Source organism: Puma concolor, chromosome D2 (genome assembly GCF_028749965.1).
Source record: "Puma concolor isolate L17-30 chromosome D2, mPumCon1.1.hap2, whole genome shotgun sequence".
In the NCBI taxonomy this organism is placed as follows: domain Eukaryota; kingdom Metazoa; phylum Chordata; class Mammalia; order Carnivora; family Felidae; genus Puma; species Puma concolor.
Window position 1 is genome coordinate 76,491,977 of NC_141677.1, and position 20,180 is coordinate 76,512,156.

The 20,180-nt window shown below is 40.0% G+C and overlaps 1 protein-coding gene and 2 non-coding genes across 3 annotated transcripts in view; all 3 read right to left on the reverse strand.

The window, feature by feature from the left end:
• The window catches only part of EIF3A (eukaryotic translation initiation factor 3 subunit A), a 35,853-nt gene that overhangs the window by 2,899 nt on the left and 12,774 nt on the right, over positions 1-20,180 (reverse strand). The window contains exons 7-20 of the mRNA XM_025917969.2: positions 19,281-19,452; positions 15,576-15,680; positions 15,099-15,197; positions 13,605-13,721; positions 12,922-13,107; positions 12,061-12,408; positions 11,526-11,630; positions 11,324-11,437; positions 9,950-10,072; positions 9,281-9,434; positions 8,542-8,726; positions 4,961-5,049; positions 3,472-4,133; positions 107-320 (exon numbers count right to left, since the gene is read on the reverse strand). Coding sequence (XP_025773754.1) covers positions 107-320; positions 3,472-4,133; positions 4,961-5,049; positions 8,542-8,726; positions 9,281-9,434; positions 9,950-10,072; positions 11,324-11,437; positions 11,526-11,630; positions 12,061-12,408; positions 12,922-13,107; positions 13,605-13,721; positions 15,099-15,197; positions 15,576-15,680; positions 19,281-19,452 — 2,673 coding nt within the window. The remainder of the gene's footprint in view (positions 1-106; positions 321-3,471; positions 4,134-4,960; positions 5,050-8,541; positions 8,727-9,280; positions 9,435-9,949; positions 10,073-11,323; positions 11,438-11,525; positions 11,631-12,060; positions 12,409-12,921; positions 13,108-13,604; positions 13,722-15,098; positions 15,198-15,575; positions 15,681-19,280; positions 19,453-20,180) is intronic.
• On the reverse strand, positions 14,290-14,419 carry LOC112854903 (small nucleolar RNA SNORA19). Its single transcript, XR_003222983.1, has one exon. It is a non-coding gene; the product is annotated as a small nucleolar RNA SNORA19 (small nucleolar RNA).
• Positions 15,336-15,469, reverse strand: LOC112854904 (small nucleolar RNA SNORA19). The gene has a single exon (XR_003222984.1). It is a non-coding gene; the product is annotated as a small nucleolar RNA SNORA19 (small nucleolar RNA).

A 20,180-nucleotide genomic window follows, 5' to 3' on the forward strand; every position in this document is an offset into this window, starting at 1 on the left:
TGAGGGATGCGGCACACCATTTCTCAACATGATCTGGGAAAACACCCAAGAGTATTTAGGAGAATCCCAGCTGTAATTCCACAGAGTCCCAATCAGAGCATCAAACCTCGGCCGTCTGAAGCGGTCTTCTCGATCCCCCTCTCGCTCTCTGTCCCTTTCTCGCTCTCTTTCTTTCTCTGGGTCCTTGTCATTTTCATCACGATCTTGGTTATCTCGCTCTCTTTCTTTTTCTCTATCCCATTCACGTTCTTCTGATGGTCTCGATTCTCGAGGTGGACCCCAACTCTCTTCTCTGGCCTTTTCTTTCTCTCTCCATCCACCTGTTGGTTTTTTTGTTTTTTTTTTTTAAGAAATAAAAATTTTTTTAATACTCCAGAAACCCAAGTTGGTAACTATGACTACACATCTTTATGTTGACATTAATATCACCATTATGTACGTTAAGTTAAGACACTCCAGGGATGCCTGGGTGGCTCAGTCAGTTGAGCACCTGACTTCGGCTCAGGTCATGATCTCATGGTTTGTGGGTTCGAGCCCCACATCGGGCTTTGTGCTGACAGTGAGGAGCCTACTTTTCAGATTCTGTCTCCCTCTCTCTCTGACCCTCCCCAATTCGCTCTCACTCTCTCAAAAATAAACAATAAAAAAAATACAATACAATCTTATTTTTAAAGAGAACTAGGGGCGCCTGAGTGGCTCAGTTGGTTAAGCGTCCGACTTCGGCTCAGGTCATGATCTCGCGGTTCGTGGGTTCAAGTCCCGTGCCGGGCTCTGTGCTGACAGCTCCGAGACTGGAGCCTGCTTCAGATTCTGGGTCTCCTTTTCTCTCTGCCCCTCCCCCATTTGTGCTCTGTCTCGATCAAAAATAAATAAATGAAAAAAAATAAAAATAAATTTTTTTAAAAAACTAAAGCTACTCATATCATTTTACAGAATCACCAGCTTATATTTACAACTACCTATTATTGTTTTTCTAACACACAGGGAGGAACATGTAAGATAAGGGAAATTTATATAGCCTGGGTTGTTTCATATGCTGAGATTATGGCTATAAAAATCTGTTCTGATGGTAAATAGACAACTCATTTTAAGCAAAAAAACTTAAAAAGTGGAGGATTAGGAAATAGATCTCTGAGAGATGGGAGCCCCAACTGTAATTTCACTCACATGTTGCAACATTTTCAAAACCTTTGTAACTAAAAACTTTCTTTTCATATTCGTTTACTACCCATGCAATCACGGAACAAAGAAAGATCAATCCTTTGACCCCACCCTATCCATCACCTCACACTTAAGGCTGGGATGCCCAAACCTAGGAATGTAATATATTTGCACAAAGAGGCCAAAGGGAGCAGATTTACATGAAAATCTATTACCCTTGCAGGACTATTATTGTTGCTAACATTTCTATTACAACGTGCCACAGCACTATTCTAAACCTTCTGTGTATATTAACTCATTTAATCCTTTCCATAGCTTTGAGCTAAGTAAATCCCATACCTGCCACTTTACATACTTGCTAAAATTTGTAAGTTGCTAAAATTAATACTCAAGCACTTTTACAGTCCCTCGCAGACACGTGCAGAATGGTATCTGAGTCGCCGGAAGAGCCCATTCACAGTGGAGGGTGAACAAGGCAACGGCCCTGTCTTCTTGCTGCAGCACTCATACTTCTTTAAATTTTTTTTACATTTTATTTATTTTCGATAGAGACAGAGCACAAGTGGGGGAGGAGCAGAGAGAGAGGGAGACACAGAATCTGAAGCAGGATCCAAGGCTCCAGGCTCCAGCTGTCAGCACAGAACCCGACGCGGGGCTCGAACTCACAAACCGCGAGATCATGACCTGAGCCAAAGTCGGACGCTTAACTGACTGAGCCGCCCAGGCGCCCCAGCTCTCATACTTTAAAACAAGTATCCTTTTGCTGGTCTTAAAATTAGCAACACATCTTTGCGTTTTTGTGTTTTACTGGTGATTTCACGGTTTAAAATGGCCCTCAAGCACTGTGCTGCAGTGCTGTCTCGTGTCCCAAGCACAAGAAGGTGATGGATGCGCCTTACAGAAAAAATACCATTTTAGATAAGCTTCATTGAGGAGATACAGTGCTGCTGGCCACGAGTCCAATGTTAATGAGTCAATTAACATGTTAAAACAGAAATGCACAAAAGAAGGTTCTGCGTTCATTGGTTGACAGAAATGTTGTGAGCAGAGGGCTTAACGGAACCTAATCTGGTATTTTCCTTCAGAGCAATGATTCAGTATTCACAGTGACTATAAAACATCTATCGTGAATTAATGAGAACCTACCACACCGTTATCCCTGTTTTACACAAGGCACAGAAATGTCACACAGCCAGACAGTGGAAGGAATGGAGACCAGAAGAGACAGAAACACCAAGGGCAAAGGAAAGGAAGCTGGTCACTGAAATGTGCATTTAGGACGGCTGCCTCCGGTTACTGCTCCAAGTCAGGAGTGGGAGAGCCTGCAGGGACCAGGAGCAGCAAGAGTTCAAGGAAAGCATGATAGCGGCCCAGACCTAAGCACTTGTAGGGGAACAGAGAAGTGGGTGGATTTAAGGAACACAAGGAAACAGAACTGAACTAAATGAAAAGACTTATCATAAAGGATGAAAGAGGGCAAAGGACAGCTCCCAGATCTCTAGGTTATAAAATCGGACAGATGGCAGTGGCCCTGATGAGAAGCCTGTGGGTGTGAATTCAGTTTCAACAGGCTAAAGGCGACACGTCAGAGACATTTCTAGGTAGAACTGTACTGTGTGCAGCATGAGACTGGTAACATGGGTCTGAAGGTAAGGAAAGAAGTCACCTGGAGAAGATGGTAACAGAAGTCACAGATTATGTACAACTGCTCAAGAACAAAAAAGTATGAAAACATGAGCAGGCCCAAGACTGAGAAAGTAAGGAACAGCTCTTCCCATAAGCCTAACCCCATGGTAGGCAAGACTGCAAATACTTAAGTATACTTTTTCATTATTTACACAAGAAGGCTGGTGTAGGACAGAACCTGAGAAACACCAATACTTAAGGGACAGGGATGGGACAAGAGCCCTCAAAGAAGCAGTCAGCAGGCAGAAGGGGAAAAAAAGCACGAATCGCTTAAGCAGAAAAAGGGGTAAGGTTATTTAACTTGTTCTGGTGTGTGGGATATCAAAGCCAAGCTCCTGAGATAAAAGTCACTGCACAAACACCTAAGGGAAAATAAAAGACCAATTTATCCAGAAACTAATAATAATATAGCCTAATCGTTTTTATCTATACATTAAAATTTCATTTTTTAGCTAAAAAATAACTTTTTATTTAGATATTGAAATACAGTCATTTGAAATGTCCCTGTTTGAAACACTACAGAATAGTGATTAGCATATGCAAGATTACACTTTCCATTTGTAAAACACATCAAGCAGAGTCTATAAAGCATCTAAGCTGGTTTTCTGAATACCAGAATTTTACCTGGCTTGACAAATGGTCTCCAGGGACCAGGCCTTGAGTCCTCGCCCCTTCTGGGAATCCGATCATCATCTGTGCTTCTCCAAGGCCCCCGGTCATCATCTGCACCACGTCTGGAAATTCTGTCATCATCAGCATTCCTCCAAGGTCCTCGATCATCATCCAACCCACGCCTTGGGCCCCGGTCATCATCCATGCCGCGCCTGGGACCCCGATCGTCATCAGCATTACGCCAGGAAGACCGCTCGTCATCTGCACCTCCTCGCCGTGGCCCCCGGTCCTCATCCATCCCACGTCTTGGTCCTCTGTCCTCATCAGCTGTTCGCCAGCTTCCTCTGTCCTCATCCAGTCCCCGTCTAGGTGGTCTGTCATCATCCGCATGACGCCAGCTTCCCCTGTCTTCATCCCCAATTCGCCTGGGAGGCCTGTCATCATCTGCACTACGCCAGGAAGGCCGGTCATCATCTGCCCCCCGGCGAGAGAACCGGTCTTCATCAAGGCCACGTCTGGGACCTCTGTCCTCATCCATGCCACGCCGGGGAATGCGATCATCATCTGCTCGGAGAGAAGACTCTCTCTCTTCCTCATCCCCCAGTCGCCTTGGCCGATCATCCTCTCTTCTATGAGGCCTCTCCTCATCCCGCCCCTCTCCACGTCTCCACTCCCTACAGAGCAACAAGCCAAACATCTTTAAGAGTCCATTTTCTTAAGAGCAAATGATCCTTTTGGGAATTATTTCATTCACTTCTAAAAACCACTTCAGCCTAAATTCATGATTCCTAGTCCTGAAATAATATGTGCTCCTAATAAAAAATAACACAAAATATAAAATCTTACATCAACAAATAAACAGGTAGACAATTAAAGGTATCTACCTGCACTTTACCAGAAGCATCCTGGCATCTATTACTATGAGCTTTCAAAACTTAATTTCTGTATAGCACTTATGACCAGCCATCTTATCATGAGCAGTCATTTTTGAAGGATGGTTCAATCCACTTAAATTTAAAGGAAGGGGCACCTGGGTGGCTTAGTGGGTAATCATGACCGGATTTCAGCTCAGGTCACTATCTCATGGTTGTGAGATTAATCCCTGTGCCGGGCTCTGCGCCATGCATGGGGCCTACTTAAGATTCTCTCTCTCCCTCTCCCTCTCTCACTGCCTCGCTCTCTCAAAATAATAATCATAATAATCATACGCAAAAAACTAAAAGGAAAATACGTTCTAGAACTATTCATTCTTACTGTAATCTCAGTATTATTCCATTAGGGAACAAAAACCCTGAAGCATTTATTTCTCAAAATATCTAGAAGTCCGTAATTATAGCACCGTTGAAGTAAACTATAAAAACACTTTGGTAGCAGACATGCATACAATTCTTCATAGTTCTCCTTTCCCCACCTCTATAAAATAAACCCAACTGAAAAACTGCTAATGAGGCATTAACAGGACCTCTGTCTAATTGGTACTATTTTCCTTGACTCTACTTACTTCTCTGGTGGGCCTCTTCTCCACTCGGAATCTACTTCAGGTCCTTTTCTCCATGTGCCTTCTGAATCTCTATCTCCCCAACGAGAGTCCTACATTCACCAAAGTTAATGTGAGGCACTACATTGGCAACACTTATTACAACTACTAGTATTACCAAATGTTTTTGCACTTATATTAACCTCAAGTCCTTAAATATAAACAAGTTTTAAAATGGTTTGTTTTAACCCAAAGTCAGAGTGGTAGTACAGTGAAACTGGTGTGACTGGCTTTATAAATCAACAAAATACCACCTTGAAAGCAATCTGGCACCCAACCCCTGGAATTACTCAAATATCTGCAGATATCCTTTGATCCTCAAAATTCCCTCCTGAGATTATGTGAAAAAAGCTCGGTGCCCCAAACGTACATTGCACAGGACCTCCTAAAATGGAACAAATGAAATGTCAAATGAGGGATGTTTCTATTAACAGTATTTCCCTCTTCCAAGTACTATGTTGTCATTAAAAATTATGGAAAAGAGTATAGGGGCATAAATACGCTTACAGTGGAAATGTAAACGTGGTACAACCTCTGTAGGGAGCAAAGCACACAATTTTAATCCCATACAGCTCTGACACAGTTTGATGGCTCCTACAAACATAACCTAAGGCCACAGTCAGCAATTAAGAACACTCTGGAAAATACAAAACAAGATCTGCGGCAAGGGTGGGAGGAGTAAGGTAAAAAGCTAACAAAGCTGACAATTCCAAGTAGGTGGTGTATAAGAGGCTCTTTATTTAAATTTTAAAAAGTGTTTTGGTAATAAAACCTCCAACAACAATTAACATAAGAAACTGAAGGGAAGAAGAGGCAGAGATGGTAAGTCACCTGCCATCGCAATGGACTCTGGACTCTTAAGGTGGAGGTTATTCTAAGAGACTTTCCCAAGTGGACACCGTGGGAGAAAAGAGGAGCTCAACTGTCCATAAAACTTAAGGTCACTACAATGCAGGGAATGTCAACGCCCAGAAAACCAAGTTTCTCCCACCCTTCATACTCGCCCTAGAAAGTAAACTCAGCAAAGAATTCAAGTTATTAGAGGTTTTCACACAACTAGACCCTCAAAGAAGATTTTCAGGGATGGCTATGATAGCCATTAAACAAACAAAAAGAATTCCAAAAGGCAACGTGATTACCAAAAATTTTTAACTCAGTTCATATATCAAACAGAACAGGCCCCGCTAATAAACATATAAACTGAACGGGAATCTCAGAGAACAAAGACAAAGAGATTTTCAAAAGGACAAAGAGATTTTTTTTTTAAAAGGGAAACATTAAAAGAAAACAATAGGGCTCTGAAAGGCAAATAAAGACAAGAGAAAAAACTTTCCCTAGATTAAGGAAATACAATCTTCTCTAAGGTAAATAAATTGCATCCTCTGACTACGAAAGGCACAAGTGCCAAAATGGGTGAGTAATAAAGGCTATGTACTTAGGTGACTGGACAAAGTCTCAGGAAAATCTTCATGCTCCTTTCACTCCAAGGACAGAATATTCTGAAATTCCCAAGGAATAATACAGAGTATCTACAGAAGTAGCAAGACCAAGACTATTCTCGCAATCTCCTCCCTTCACTGTGTACTGGGATACTGAGCAGTCGTGAAACTTCTGAGGGAGGATTCGAACTGACCAAACCACTACACCATTTTTCAACTTTGAGGGGAGGAAACAAAAAAGAGAAACCTCTTTGGAGATATATACAAAGACAGCCTGGAAAAAAAAAATTGAAAAGATATACAAAACAAGACCAAAAAAAATGTTATCTGCAAAAGAGAAAAAGTGGTAAGTGTAAACATATTTGAAACTAAATCATGTTTACCAATCTTGTTGGAAAACTGTTAAGAAAGTCCTAAATAGATTAACATGTTTTAGTGAGCTGGATGTAAAAATATTCAACTTACTGCAATAGAACAAATAAAAGTAAAGGTATGCTCAGAATTTTTTTGTTCTGAGAAGACAGAGTTCCCAAAATTTACAGACTGTGAAGTTTAGATAAATTTTAAAAAACGGTGATAATCACTAAGAGACTAGAGACAACATAAATGTACTGAGAAAAGTTCTTAAATTTGGCTTGAAGGAAGCAGTGGCAGGAACATGGAAGCAAATAAAAAAATATAATAATTACTATGTTAAATGTAAATAAATTAAAGACTCTAACTGAAAGGAAGGGTAGGGAGGGGGAGGCACAAAACAGAAACAAAAGACTGAAAATGGACAGATTTGCGAAAACTAAAAAAAAAGCAACTCAGGAATCCATCATCACAGCCAAGTAAGTCACCTCCCTTTCTTCAGAAGATGAAGCTCCCATAAGTTAACAGAATGTAGCAAAGTAAAATAAGTAACAACATTTCTGATTCCATATACACATACAACTTTGTGCCCAAGAGAAAAAGAATATGCGTAACACATCATGTTTTGGAACACAAAATTAGGAATCGTATAGGCCACATTCACTAGTAACAAGGAAGTAAAAATAAAAATTAGCAACAGGAGTAACAAAACCGAAAATCTATCCATATACATTTTAAACGGAAATCAAAGAACAGCAGGTCATCCAAGAAAACTGACACAAGGTATGGAACGGAGGAAGGAATGGAGACAGGCAGCAGGCAAGAAATCCTCCAGCTCCTCAAGTCTGAACGTAGAAACAAAGCTGTATCTTGTTTAAGAGGGAGCACTGGCACATCCAAGGGGAAACAGAGAATGCAGACAGATGTCAAAGAACCATAAGGCATAAAACGAGCTCAGAAACGGTTAGAGTATAGATGACTAAGAAGAAAATGGTGACAGACAAAGCTACTGGAAAAAGCAGGAAACAAGATAGGCCTTGACTGCTAAGGCAGGTTTTACCTTTGGTTCTAAGTAATGAGTACCAATCAAAGCAAAGTTTGAAACCCAAGAGCAGGTAAAATGATCAAATATACATCATGAAAAAAATGGCCACGATGTAGAGGAAGGTCTGAAGCTGGGGAGAGACTATAATCAGAGGGAACAGTAAGGAGACCAGTAAAATAATACAAAAGAAGATTCTAAATTAAGCCAGGAACGCAGAACAGAAAGGAGACGGGGTAGATTCAAAACTCTTAAGATTAAATGGGTAACGGTGCCACCAATCAGGAGCAGGGATTAGAGACACAAACTAGAGGGGGAATAAAAGTCAGTTTTGGACGTGAGCGCATATTAAAAATATTTAGGGCGGCATTTGAATCACTTGGAAATATTGTTAAAATGCAGATTCTGGGGCGCTTGGGTCGCTCAGTCAGTTGAGCGTCTAACTCTTGGTGCTGGCTCAGGACATGACCTCACAGTTCATGGGTTCAAACCACACATCAGGCTCTGTGCTGTCAGCACAGAGCCCACTTGGGATTTTTCTTTCTCTCTGCTCCTTCCCTGATGGCTTGCTCTCTCAAAATAAATAAACATTAAAAAAATAAATAAAACATGAAGCTCAGACACTGATATGTGCACTGAGGCATGTGGACCATGCAAGACAACCGGGTGATAAGCACGGCACATAAAAACAGAGTAACTTCTACACTCACCTTTCTAGAAAGTGGATCGTCACCAAGTCTTCTCTCTTCCTCTCTACGTCGTTCCCTTTCTTCAATTTCCAGCTCTCTTTGGCGTTTTTTCCTTTCCACTTCTTCTAATTTCTTGACCCGCTCCTGATATTCTCGTAGCTCTTCCTCACGTTTTGCCCGTTCAGCACGCTCTCTCTCTTCACGCTCTAGATACCGGGTTAGGTTATTAAGTGTTACAAGTCTTTGCCCTAGAACTAGGTCTACTTTGCTGGTATTCAGCAGGCAGTGTAAGGTAGAAGGAAAATCTTTTTAAAAAACTGTATTTTACAATGAGCTAAGGGGCAGAAGATATTCAAGAAAACAAGTATGATGCCACTCGACACTTTTGTAACAACAAGATACTCAAATGCCTCCCCAACTCCTGAACATCTTGGGATTCCAGAGAAAGGACCATCTGACAGACTCCATGTAGTATGTGCTCCTTAATACATGTCAGTGCTACATAAACTTGAGTGATAAAAATTAAAAATTAAAGAATGGTATTAATTAAAAAAAAAAAAAAAGATGTGGCAATAAGCTAGAAGAGGACAGAACATCCTCACCTAAAACAAACTTCAGACAACTAAAAGTTAGCTTAAGTTAGCTGCAATTAAGAAGCCACTGATCCTGGTTCCTCATTCCTGTATTTTCTAAGTAAGATTACTGTAAGGCGGACTATCAACCTTGCCTCACACACCCTCCAACCTTGGTCTAGCGATACCTTTCAGCATCTGTTCTTCTGCCCTCCTCTGCTCCTCCTCTTCTTTTTCTCTATGGTAGGTTATTCTGCGTTCTTCTTTACGCTGCCTTTTGCGCTCTTCCAACCGATTATGCCTTTCTTCTGCTAATCTCTCCTCAAATTGTTTAAGTTTTTCCTATTAATAGAATGGACAATAAAAATCCAATCTTTTGAAGCCCTACAAACCAGCTAAATTTGAAGTTTACAAAAGCACCGCAAGTTTCTTGAAACCCTATGTACACACATTTCCCAATGACCGGTTTTTGTGACGTGTTGTGGCCAGTTATTTTTTCCTACACCCAGTGGGTTTGTTTTTGTTCAAACCAAATCAAATAATTAAATTAGAATTTAAGAGCAGGACACTTTGATCTATTATTTCCTTTCTAAATCCAACAGTAAACAAACCTTACATCCAAAGCAAATATAATGCAGTCCACTTGCACCTTCAGAAAATTTGTTTATAGTGATGGCTGACTGCTTAATAACCTACAAAATATTTTCAAGAACGTTTCTATTAAAATGTTATTTAAATGATTATTACAAAACGTTGGCTCAAGACACAACGTACCACTGCATTAAAGAACCTTAAGGCAAAACAAAAAAGCTCATTTATTCAGGGAATAAATGTTTCCCTGAAACCAGTAACTTCACCTCATAAACAGACTGTCGTGCGGCCTTGAGTCGCATTACAAATAAATCTCTGTCTTCAAGCATTCGTGACATTCGATTCTTATGTTCGAGAGCCTTTTCACGTTCTAGTTGCATGGTAGTAATCTGCAAATACATAACATGAAGTTAAATTTCAAAGCATTCACTTTCTGATTAGTAATTTACTCTCAATTCCTGACAGATATACTCAAAGAATGACAAGCAGATCTTCTGCCCCTTCTATCTTGGTATAAAAATGGAAGGGTTACTATATCCATGCCCATGTGTCCCTAGGCGGAAATCAGGGACAGGAGACGGGTAAGTCCTGAGGCATCTGTAAGAAATTCTTATTTAGGCCCATGGTACTGAAAATTTTTATAAAGGAAAAACTACAACGTATACAATAAAACAAAAAGTAAACACCTCATGGTAATAAGCACTACGATCTAATTATGAAAGATATTTTCTCCCTTAAAGAAAACTGTGGAGGTTCAGGCAGAGTGCACTAATGATTCAAGAAGACTTTTCTCTCTGTACTCCAAAGGGGAATGGAAGGCTTCAGGGCAGAGACTACAACAAATCATCTCAAATATTTTATCTGGTCTGCACTCTGTTTTCTCTGATTTTACACATTATCACAAAAATTCGAACTTCTGAAAGAATGGGAAGAACTGGCAAATGAAGCACAGGATGGCAACACTCCAGTGGAACCAAGAGGCTGCATTCTCCACACTGCAAGTCCCCACAGGTTTGTTGTCTGTCTGTATTTACTTTTTTTTTAAAAACTAGAACAGGGCCACTAGTTTTTAATCACAATTTAATCACGAGCATTTGAAAGCCTTGCTCTTGTACCATTAGATAAATACGGAAGGGACAGTCTAGTCCCAAAAGGCCATGTACTGTATGATTCCATTTATATAAAATATCTAAACAATAAGCAAATCTAGAGACAGACAGGGCACTGGTGGTTGCATAAGGCCAAAGTGGTGTGGAGAAAATGGGGAGGGACTGCTAATAGGTGTGGAGTTTCTTTTGGGGTAAAGTTTAATGGCTGTGCAATTCTGTAAATGTACTAAAACCCATCAATTACACAGTTTAAACGGGTGAATTGTGTGGCATGGGAGTTATATCCTCATAAAGCTCTTTTTTAAGTGAACTTTTCACCTGTCTTTTGCGTTACTACAAGTTTCATTTTTTAACCTCTGTTGTAAAAACATCTATCTGCCCACCAGTCTGTCTGTATTCAGCCATTAAAGTGCCACCATTCCTCGCAAAAGAGCACAGAATGATCAGTTCTGAAACCGTGGCCCCATTACTGGCAGAGGATTTAATTATAGCTTACAGTCTAAAAGTGTTACAGTCCAATGTAAATCTTACTCTTTCTTCTTCTTGCTGTTCCCACAGATCCATGTCTTTAATCCTCTGTTCTTCATATGCGCTCTTTATCAAAGGGATTTCCTCCAAGCGTTTAGCTCGTTCAAAATAATCAATCTGAATGACATGAAAATAAAAGTATTTAAGAAAGAAATTTCTGTTAACCTGACATGTTGTAAGTTTACCAACCAGTCCTTTCATTCACCTTCTTTTCTTGATTCTTCAGGCGTTCCTGAAGTTCCTTCTTTTCTTTCTCCAGTTGTTCAACCTGTTTAGCCATGATAAAGTCCGGATCCAATTCTTCCAGATCCTGTGAAGTATTACAAACGCACATTCACTAATAAGAATATAGAAGAAAGGCGTATGGAGCAATGTTTTCTAAAATCAAAACCTAAGTTACTTTTTATACAATGAGTAAGTGTTACCAGCGGGTAAAGTTAGGCAACGTAAGGATGTTTTACAATAGCCATATTTCCACTTCTGTGTAGGGAAAAACAACATAATCTTAACATCTACTTCTCATTCCGCACACCTGCACGTACCCAACTCTGTTTTAACAATGGCTAAAAACTGCACAGAGCCATTTAAAACAAATGCTTACTTCACAGATTATAGTTAATGAATCAGCTGTACCCAAACGAATGAAAATAACCAGATTACTCAAAGTAAATCACTAATTGGTAAAGAACCGTGCTTCTGAAATGTGGATCAAAGACCGTAACAAGTAGTGAGCTACATACTTCAATATCAATGTCTTTGAACGCTTTGGCACCCAGTTCCGTTTTCTTGATCTGCTCCAAACGCTCACGGACAGTTTTCTTTTTGATTTGTTCATGTTCCTGTAAGATGCGCTCCTTCTCTCTCTCCTTTGCCTCCTGTCGCAACCTCTCTTCTTCAGCTTTCCTTACTTTCTGAAGTTCAGCTTCCCTCTGCTCCAATTCTTCCTTCTCACGCTGAATATTGAGACTCTCAAGGCGCTCTTTCCTTTCCTCAATTGTCTGACGGCGAGCCAGGATACGCTGATGCTCTTTTCGGGAGTTTTTAAGGTATGCAGTAACAGCCAACTGATGCTGTTCTTCTTTCTCTTGCTTCAAAAATAAATGGATTAAAAAAATTATCACATGACACACCAGGGTATTAGGCATCCAAAAAATTACTAAATAATCCTGACCTATTACCCTTACGTATATCTGCATTTAATAACAAGAGATAATGTTATTCAAGCTACTAGCTCCCAGCACCAAATACTATGACCTATACAAAATCTTTAATAGCAGCGACATATCTGAAGAACCTTTATTTGCTAGGTCCATTGTTCTCTGCAACAAATCTACTTTATAGCATGTAAGCCAAGGAGAAAGGCTAACAAAACTAACAAGGAAAGAAGTTAAGCAGGAAGGAAAAATCCCACAGAGGGGGTGAAGAGGGGATATCCTCTTATATGTGATAGGTACAATACCAAAACTAAGAAATACAACTGAATAGGAAATATATAATAAAGTCTTTTTCTCAGACATCATCCCAAACAAACCTTTTTGTGCAAGACATAGCGTAAGGGCCCCTGAAAGATTCTGTAGTTCATTTCTCCCCAAGATGCATACCAAAATATGAGCTGGCTTAATGACTTCAAGTGCCTTTGCAAGTACTGAAGACATCGCTGTCAACTGATTTCTGATCTGTTCTGAAGGCATGCTTTGCAAATGAGGACCAATTGGAGCATCTTCTCGAGTAGCGTAATTCAAATCAGATCCAAAACTAAGGGTCCGAGAAGTGTGGTCAATACGAACCTTTGAAAATTAAACGACCTCATCAATAGTTACATCTATATACAAATACGAAATCATTCTACAGACGGGTCCCTTATATTTTCTTAAATGTCTATTTTTGAGTGAGAGGAAAAGAGAGAGCGTGTGTGCACACGAGACAGAACACAGGGGAGGGGCAGAGAGAGAGGGAGACACAGAACCCAAAGCAGGCTCCAGGCTCCGAGCCGTCAGCACAGAGCCCAACGCAGGGCTTGAACTCGTGAACTACAACAGCATGACCTGAGCCAAGTCAGTCGCCCTATTGACTGAGGCGCCCAGGCGCCCCACAAATAAGTAACTTTTGATAAAAAATTTCAAATGAATATGAGAAAACATTAAGAATGTTAAATACAAAAGCTAGAAAACCCATTCAGTACAACTTTAAAATGGTGCCACTGAACCAAAACTGCGAGAAACAAAGGATAGGTGTTTTTTAGTCCTTAAAGGCCTTCTACCTCGGTGTCCCTTCCAGCACATACCTGCAGATCACAGTGCCTGGCAGCATCTACTATAGCCCGTTCCAGTTGGAAAGCATCAACAAAAGGAACCAGAGAAGTCAAACGAGAAAACTCAATGCTCTGATAAATCTGTGCCACCTGCATAAAGAACACAAGGTTAGCAGTAATAGCTATAATTTATTCAGCATTTTTATGTGCAGTCTTACACAACTATGAGTAGAACCTATGTCCATTTCCCAGAGAAGTTGAAGCTCAAAGTTAACTGTTAACACTACACTGCTAGAGTTGGAATCACAATTCAAAGCTATCAACCCCAAAAGCTATGCTCTGAACCATCACATTATACCATTCCTCAAAAGCATAATCCTTTCGGGGCGCCTGGGTGGCGCAGTCGGTTAAGCGTCCGACTTCAGCCAGGTCACGATCTCGCGGTCTGGGAGTTCGAGCCCCGCGTCAGGCTCTGGGCTGATGGCTCAGAGCCTGGAGCCTGTTTCCGATTCTGTGTCTCCCTCTCTCTCTGCCCCTCCCCTGTTCATGCTCTGTCTCTCTCTGTCCCAAAAATAAATAAATGTTGAAAAAAAAAAATTAAAAAAAAAAAGCATAATCCTTTCAAATCCTAGTTTCATCAAACAAAAAGCCCTGAATGGCCATATATTTGTAGAGATCTGCTACTTACCTAATTCATCTGAACACTTTTAATAAAATTATTTGTCTGAAGGAGACTGGCAGCATTACTATTTAGTTATACTGCTAATTAGCCTTCAACTATTTATATAGCACATAAGAAATAACACTGCTCACATATACAAAAGAAAGCAGGTCAATGAAATGTGCATAAATACTGAAGTGAAAATATAGTAAAAGCCCCCTCCCAATGAAACAAATGGAAGACAAAACAGGAACATTTAAGCCATGTTATAAACCCTAATATTCAAACTTACAGAAGTCAGCCTAAAGTATGTTAGAAGACTAACAATAAATAGCGTTAGTAAGAGAAAAGGCTTCCCCACTCACCACAGGTAGGAGGGTTCACTAACTGAATCTCTTGAAGAGCTATTAAAGCTTTAAATGTGTAAACTCTGTGACTAATTCCACTTCTGATATTACACAAAGTCACAGAAGTACGTAAAGACACATGTATGGAAATGTTCACTGCTACAACATTTTCTAATAGCAGAAAAACCCCTAGAAATACGGATTTACATCGGTAGAGTCTGAATAAATCACAGTACCCTTTAGACAATTTAAAACCATGTAGGTGTTGAATCAGATTTACACTACTAATGAGGAGAAATGTACGTAGATAGTGTTCAACGATAAAGGAGAAAAAAAACTACAAATTATACGTAAAATATTGTTTTTCAAATCAAATAAATTAAGACTAATTTTGGCAAGGATAGAATTTGGTGAGGAGTTCAAATCCTAGGCCATTCCTCAATTTTTTAGTGTTGTGATAAAAACAATCAAGGGGAGAAATTCCAGTTCTAAATAAAACATTTATTTAAAAATGTTTACCTGCTGCAGAAGACGAAGTATGGTGTTGTTTTGCAGCTGTGGGACATACTGTTGCAACTCTGGTTCCTTTTCAGGTTGTTCCCTAACCCAATTTAGAACCTGTAAAGTCCATTACATTGAAAACAGATCATACTTTCTAATAACAGTAAAACATTTATGAAGTTTTTCATTTTTTTTTTAACATACAGAAACATCACAGTGCAGGGAAATACAAATGTAATACAAAACTATGTTGATGCTTGTCTGAAGGTGACTGACAGCAATGACTAAATTAGCCATGCTGCTAATTTACCTCCAAAGGCTTATTTATTTAGCACATCAGAAATATCTTTTCCCTTAACATAAAGAAAAAAAGACAATGAAATGTGCACTGAATTTAAACACAAAGGACAATACTTCTCTCTCAGTATAAATACAACCTGAAAAAAGGCCAGCTAGCAAAGGTCATATAACCAAAACTAGAACACTAAGCCTTACCTTTGTAACTCTCTCGCAGAGTTTTAGCGGGTTAAATTCTACTTCCAGCCAATTGTAAAGGTCTTTCACTTCAGGAACAACATACTGCAATACATTGAATCTGACCTACAATGAACAAAAGGTTTAACTGCTGAAGGAAATTTTCCAACTAAATTCCCAACTGAACTGAATACAAAGAAGAAAAATACAGGATTGGAGATCTAGAAAGTGTCTGAAAGACCAGCCTCAATCCTCTTTAAATTTACCAGAGGACTCTAAAAGAAAACTACACTTGGGTCTCTTACCCCAAATTATGTATCTATCTACAGTGAAAAGTCTCCCAAGAGCTTAATAAGGATATAAAAACTCTAAACCAACAAAATATTTACAAAGACAACTAGTGTGGCCAACCTAATTACCAGCAATAAGTAAAATCCCACAGTTCACAAATTACTGGAGCACACAAAAATTACCATGCCAACACTATTCATAAAAGCCCCTATTAGAAAAAACTCAGGACAAACAGGGATAGGTTCTTATACAGAAATGATCGAAGAAAAAAAAGCTACACACATGTGAATAAATCTCACAAGAATTTAACATACCGCATTTATGTGAACCTCAAATCTCATATAAAGTACACAGGCAAATTTATGTGTGGTGTCGCATATCAGGGCAAGTGGCTATTTTGGGGGGCATGGGGAGTGAGGACTATAAACCACCTCATGAGAATGTACCCAATTACATTTATGATTTACATTTTTATATGTGACTAAAACTCAACTAAGGGTGCCACCTGAATAACTTTTCTTAAAAAGGGAGACAAAAAATGGCCAAACTTTATTAACCTCAAAACTGCCCATAATTAAATCATACCTTACCTAAACTATAAACTAGAATATATAATGCACACGGACCTTTACCCTTTACATGTGGGGAACTGCAAACCCAAAGACAGCAGACTACCTGCAGAGACACAGCAAGACTTGCAAGCACAGTTATTGCAGGATTGTGTGTGTAGCCACAAGACTGGTCACAAGACTGAGGCAAATGACAGCAGATCCTATCCCCACACATGAGCACTCTAGTCTACCTCCTATCCAAAATGGGTGCACGACTGATTTCCACATTTCTGGAATACCTCCCTCACAAGTGCCTTTATTGAAATTAAGTGTGGTGTGGTATAAGCATTCAAATAAAATTCTCCCTGCTGTAATTGTATTCCTATCAAATTATTCTAGATTCTCCATTTAGCACCCTTTTCCCCAAAGAGGAGATATGCTACAATAGGCTACTGTAATCTGTTAAAATATTTCTAAGATTTATAATTGGCTTTCTGATCTAAGAACGAGTTGCTTATGAACTCTGGTTAATCTGAATATGTTCCTGAGATAAGAGAATCATTCTCGGGGTGCCTGGCTCAGTCGGTAAAGCATCTGACTTCAGCTCAGGCCACAATCTCGCGATTCGTGGGTTCGAGGCCCACGTCCGGCTCTGTTATGACAACTCAAGGGCCTGAAGCCCGCTTCATATTCTGTGGCTCCTTCTCTCTCTGCCCCTCCCCCGCTCGTGCTCTGCCTCTCTCTCAAAAATAAATAAACATTAAAAAATAAATTTAGAAAAATCATTCTCTTGGTGTTTACAAATTCAGTTATAGGAGCTCAAAGCTCAGGTCTCAATCTTGAATGTATGGTGAACTCATAACGACTTATATAAATGCCCACTGACAGCCAGCTAATCTACTGACTTGATACCAACCTGTACCGTTCTCATAAACTTTTATACCTGTCTATGGGCACAATAAGGACCCAAGTCTGGATGTCCTGGCTGCTGGCCGAAAGCTCTCCAACAATGATAAACAAACCAGTGTAAGACACCAACTTTAACATCAAGGTGTGTGTTAGGTATGTAGATAAAAGTTCAAGAGATATGGACTCTCCGGTTTAAACACTTGTTCGGTATTTTAAAATAAAAAAAAATTTTTTTTTACACTACTTGCTAGTAAGATCTCTTCCCAAAGAAAATGCTATCATTTTATTCACTTAATTCTAAGTCAGTCCCACAAAAACTCGTCAAAACACAAAGCTGACCTGTGGCCAGTGGCAACAAAATAAAACATGGAGGCATACAAAAACAGAGAAGGGCTGTTTTGCAGATTAAGTTCTTGTTAAAAGCTTACAACAGGCACCAGGGTGGCTTAGTCAGTTACGCATCTGACTCCTAGCTCAGGTCACAATCTCCGGTTTGCGAAATCGAGCCCCACGTCGGGCTCCACAATGCTGTGGGACTCTCTCTCTCTCCCCACTCCTCCCCCTGCTTGCACACAGTTCTCACTCTCTCTCTCAAGCAAACAAATAAAAATAAAAACTGACAACAAAGGGAATCTGCCTTCTTACTGTTACAGAAATGTGTTCCAAGGGAAAAGTGTTGCTACATAGAAAACTGATTAGTTCTTACTTAACAGGTTCTGCCAGAAAAGCAAAGCCTCTTCTCTAGCAACTGTCCCTCTTATTTCTCTTGTTCCAAAGTAATTTACTGGGCTATTATATTACAGTAACTACTAAGTCTGACTATTGTGAGTCAGACTCTCTAAAACCTAAAGTTGTAAATCTTAATTGCCTGACATGTAATACACATGTGCAAGGGGCGCCTGGGTGGCTCAGTCAGTTAAGCAGCAGACTCTTGGTTTGGGCTCAGGTCCCAGTCTTGTGATTCGTGAGATTGAGCCCCGAAATTGGGATTCTCTCTCTCCCTCTCTGCCCCTCCCCCGTGGAGCACATTTTCTCTCTCTCTCTCTCTCAAAATAAATAAACATTAAGAAAATAATACACACTCACATGCTAATTTCCAGTGAATGCAAAAGTCCATCAACATAAACATTGTAAAGATACACCAACCTTAGGCTCCATATTCTGAAATTGATTGGTGTACGTACTGGGTACAACCTAGAAATCTACATTTTTTTAAGTTTTATTTAAGTAATCTCTAACGTGTTGCTCGAACTTACAGCCCCAAGGTCAAGAGTCACATGCTCTTCTCAGAAGACTGAGTCAGCCAGGCACCCCTAGAAATCCGCATTTTATTTATTTATTTATATTTATTTTTTTTTAGAAATCTGCATTTTAAAAAGTACTTCATGGGGTGCCTTCGTGACTCAGTCAATTAAGCTTCCAACTCTTGAGTTTCGCCACAGGTCATGATCTCATGGTCATGGGATCGAGGCTTGCATTGAGCTCCGCACAGCCTACTTGGGATTCTTTCTCTCTCTACCCCTCCCCAGCTCATGGTCTTGTGACTGTGCTCTCTCTCTCTCAAAATAAACAAACATTAAAAGAGAAAGAAAAATTGGAAATATTCCCATTGTCCAGAATCAGGCCTAATCAACTTCACATTCATTCCTATACTCATCACCCCATTTCTACCATCTGTCAGCTTGGTTAGTTTTCCTGCAGCCCTCTGAAGTAAGCCATGAACCTTACCCATCATTACCTTTTCTCTTACCGAGTGGTCCACATTATTCCTCAGAGGTAGTCCAACTCTCATCTACTACATCAAATGTAACTTCAGTCCACCCCCTACAGAGGAATCACCTTAAAGGAACACTGTGCTGACTTACACCGGCAGTTCTCAAACCAGTCCATTCATCAGAACCACCTGGCACGAATTGTAAACCCTGACCATAAATTTCCTATTCTGAGCTGTAAGAATGCTCGAACTTATACCAACCATATCGTTAATAAGGCCAATTCGTGTTGGTGGGGCTTGAAGACCTAGCAGCGTTGCAAGGCGACGTTGTTTTTCGACTATAATGCCATCCATATCCAGAAGTCGAGCAATATCAGTACGCTCAGGGGTAATAGGGATGGAAAGAGTGGCCAAAAGGACTCTAGTAGACATTCTGGAGAACAAAATCACAAATCTGTTACATTCATAAATGTTACCTGACATAAAGAAAGACACTTCTCTTTAACCATTTTGTAAGATATGCCAGTGACAGAATATGTACACCACCTTTGGTGGACTATATTCATACATATTATTCATCAAAACAGGAAATTAAGAGAAATGGGCCATACTAAAATGAGTACTTGGGAGAATCAGAACTTCATCTACCCACTTACTACTGTCAATATTTTCCAGCTATAGAAAAAGACTGGGAGGTTAAAATGTAGAATAGATACCTTTGTATATCCCATGCTTCCTTAGAAAAACAAGGCAGCTTTAAAAGCTAAGAAAAATGACACTAAGAAAGGGGTGGAAATTTGCAAAGAATGTCAGTGAACACAACAGGGGTGTTGGGAGGACGCGTGGTGGAGAGAAATCTTAGCTTCCTTAAAACACAAGAGGCAAGTCAGATTGAATTCAGATCACCGTATTACATTAAGGATAATGGGCTCTGGAGCTAAAGGGTGAAGGGTCAGAATCGCAGCCTCACCATTTCCAAGACTGAAACCTAAGGCAATTTTTTGAGTCATGAGGCTATTGTAAAGATTAAACAGAATAATGTACGTAGAGCTACATAGCCTAATACTTACTATTATAATACTATTACAGCAGTTTCTAAAGGGATGGTACTGGGGCGCCTGGGTGGCTCAGTCGGTTAAGCGGCCGACTTCAGCTCAGGTC